The sequence below is a fragment of the Lagopus leucura genome, unplaced genomic scaffold (assembly GCF_019238085.1).
Source record: "Lagopus leucura isolate 7727_CA_CO unplaced genomic scaffold, USGS_WTPT01 38421-0_obj-0_obj, whole genome shotgun sequence".
NCBI classification, from domain to species: Eukaryota; Metazoa; Chordata; class Aves; order Galliformes; family Phasianidae; genus Lagopus; species Lagopus leucura.
Genome location: NW_024968170.1, coordinates 2,074 through 4,998, shown reverse-complemented (window position 1 = coordinate 4,998; position 2,925 = coordinate 2,074). Strand labels below are relative to the sequence as shown.

Sequence of the window (2,925 nt, the reverse complement as noted above, 5' to 3'; positions counted from 1 at the left end):
ACAGCAGCCGTGATCATGAGACGGGGCTTGTTCACCTGCTTGGCTTCTTGCTCAAAGGCAGCCAGCATTTCCTGCAGGATGACCACAAACGGCTCAGCGTGAACCCCAGTGGGGCTGTGGTCAGAGCTGTGCAGATCGGGGGGCCTGATCAAAGCCTTCTGTTGTGTCCTACCTGAACCAGGACGGTGAAGAGAGCTTTGTCCTGAGAAGAGCTGCCCCTTGATCCAGGGTATTCCCAGTCAATGTCCAGCCCATCAAATTGGTACTGGCGCAGGAATTTGATGACGGAGTTGATGAAGGTCTGGCGGTTCTCAGGAGTGGAAACCATTGTGGAGAACCTAGGGAAGCAGAGAAGGGCAGAATTGGGGCTTGCTTGGTGCCTCTTGTTATAGTTCCTCTATTGCAGGGAAAGAAATGGTTTGAACTTACTTGGCTGTCCCAAAATTCCATCCTCCAATTGCCAGGAGGGTCTTGAGATTTCCATTCCTGCAAAGGGAGGGACATGAACACGTTTCACTGCAAAGAATGGTTTAGTATTGCTGTTTCCAACTTCAGACCAAAGACCAACACGAAGCACAGTGCTCCTGCTTTTCTGCAAAGTGGCTGCTGCAGCTGCATTTGTAGGCTGTGATGTTGTGAAGTGACACCCAGGCAGTAAGTCGGGAGCACAGTTACTGATGTGACTGATGTTCCTCATCCCCAGAGGATCAATGCTGGCAGCCTGGCCAGCCTTATCTGCCATCACTGTCTCCAATTCTCCTCAGCACCCCAGTGCCCATGCAGGGAATGGCTGCTGTGTAATGGCCAGGTCCTGAACCAGGATTAAGTGATGCCTGATGCTGTCAGTACGCACTGATTTTTCAGTCCATTGAAGGATTTGTAGAGGGTCTCATCATTCCATTCAATGGTTGTGATCTCATTGTTGGACATCCCAGCGAAGGCGTACAGCAAGTGACTGCACAGGCATGGGTCGATGTTATCAGGCATGAAACTTCCCAGGCCCGGTCTGTATTGAGCCCAGTTGGTGAAATAGCATGACAGCACATAGGCAGTGCCTGCAGGGAAATAGAAATGGGATAGTGAGGGAAGAATACAGAGAGAACGTGTTCCAAATGCTGTCGGACGTGCATGCTGTCCATGTAACATGAGGCCGTGTTATTTCTTATTACCACCCTTCGTACCACTCAGTCATCCAGCACTGGCTTGCGACCTATGTGAAATCTGATCTGAAATGACTGGGCAATACTTTCTTGCAGATAAGAGTTCAGAGAAAGGGAAATGGGACTGGTTGGTTGTGAGCCGTCTCAGCAAAATCATAATTCATTTCTTTCCTTCTTTCTTTGTTTCCATAAACAAGTCTACCTAGGAGCCTCTTGCATACTGATTGATCAGTATGAATCAGGGATGTTATGGCTGCTGAGTCTCTTCCCTAAATTCAGTCTTTCTCCCTTGCTGCCAGGTGAGGAAGAACAGAGGCAGAATGGATCTCCAGTGAGGCACTCAGAATGAGGAAGGTTGTTTTTGTGTCTGCTGTACTGCTTTCTTCACCTGTCTGTGAAAGTCAAGCATAGCCTTTCTGCATAGCCACAGAATGGCTGCACTCAGACTTCATTAAAGCTGAGCAGCAAGGGACTAAGGGGAAACTTGTGTGAAGGCAAGCAGCATATTTACACTTCATGCACTCCATGCTTCATTAAAGCGCTGTCTGCAGAGACACAACTGCTGAGTGCTAAGCAGCCTTTGAGTCCTCCCTGTCTTGTAAAAGAGTTAGCCAGTGAGTCCATTCCAGGTACAGATGCTGAAAAACGTTTGGTAGAGCACATACCTATCTGGGCATTCAGCAGGAGGGCCAGACCTTTGAAGAAAAAAATGTAGGATTAGTCCTTGAACTGAGAAATGCAAGGCACAACTGGGCTGAACCCAATGTAACTCACTGAGGAAAGGGGAAACTGTGGTAAAGAGGTCATGTGCCACTAAAATATGAAATTGAATTTGTTTGTGATCGTTTTGTTTCCTTGAGTAATATGCAGGAACATGGATTGCTCAGCACAGGTCTGCTGAGTGTTCATTTGGAAATGGGTACAATTTGTGGAACAATTTCATGTAGAAGCATAGAAAAGAAGCTGGATAGCACACATAGAGAATTTTGAGATTTTGTGGTTTTTTCCTTTGCTTTGTTCAAAAAGAAAATGCCAATTTCAAATAACAATGAACCATATTGATTGTAAATGCATACAGTATCTTCTCAGCGGTACTGAAAAATCTAACAATCCATCCTGAAAGCTACTGTTACATTTTTTTTCCTTTGAAAGGAGTGTGCAACATCTTGAATGCCATAGCATCTCTCTTCTATCACCTGGTGTAAAAGTGAGAGAGCCCTGGCACTTGTCATAAAGGCAGAGAAGAAGTTTTGAAGCAGGACTCACTGGTAAGCAAAACGAGCTTGGCCATCTTTGACCAGAACTGATCTGCTGCAGACTTTTCTCACTTCTATATGCTGCTCTCACTTCTTTCAAGTCTTGTGTCAACAAAGATGCCCAAACATTATTGGGCATTATTGGGCAAGATTAGATTACCTTTCTTAGAAATTCTCTCTACCACAACAGACTTTGCATCGATATCAGCGATTATGCAGAGCAGATGTCTGCTCAACCTTGCGCTGCCATTGTGTCTGCCCAGAGGCAGCAGGTGCTGCCAAACCTGGGTGCTTTACAAGGGTTTGGTCTCCTTGGCTGGGGGTCGGAGAGGTGAGACTGAGTAGAGCTTGGACCTACAGCAGCGGAGGGCTCAGGAGCTCACTGCTGTTGGCAGGAGGCTGGTCAGGATCCAGGGGCTTCTTGGGCTGACTTCTCTCTTGCCTGTGCCACTTCCCCTGCTGTGAGTCGAAGCTTTGTTCATAGTAAGATGACATGAAGGTGGTTCGAG

The 2,925-nt window shown here is 46.9% G+C and overlaps 1 protein-coding gene across 1 annotated transcript; it reads right to left on the bottom strand.

Moving 5' to 3' along the window:
* Positions 1 to 5: 5 nt before the first annotated feature.
* On the bottom strand, positions 6 to 2,555 carry LOC122193481 (acidic mammalian chitinase-like; the record flags this gene model as incomplete). The annotated part of the gene is given in 7 exon segments (XM_042894278.1): positions 6 to 71; positions 173 to 338; positions 430 to 486; positions 854 to 1,055; positions 1,826 to 1,855; positions 2,427 to 2,486; positions 2,489 to 2,555. Coding segments are annotated over 7 exon segments (648 nt in total), but the record flags the coding sequence as incomplete, so codon positions are not given.
* Between the last annotated feature and the right edge of the window lie 370 nt (positions 2,556 to 2,925).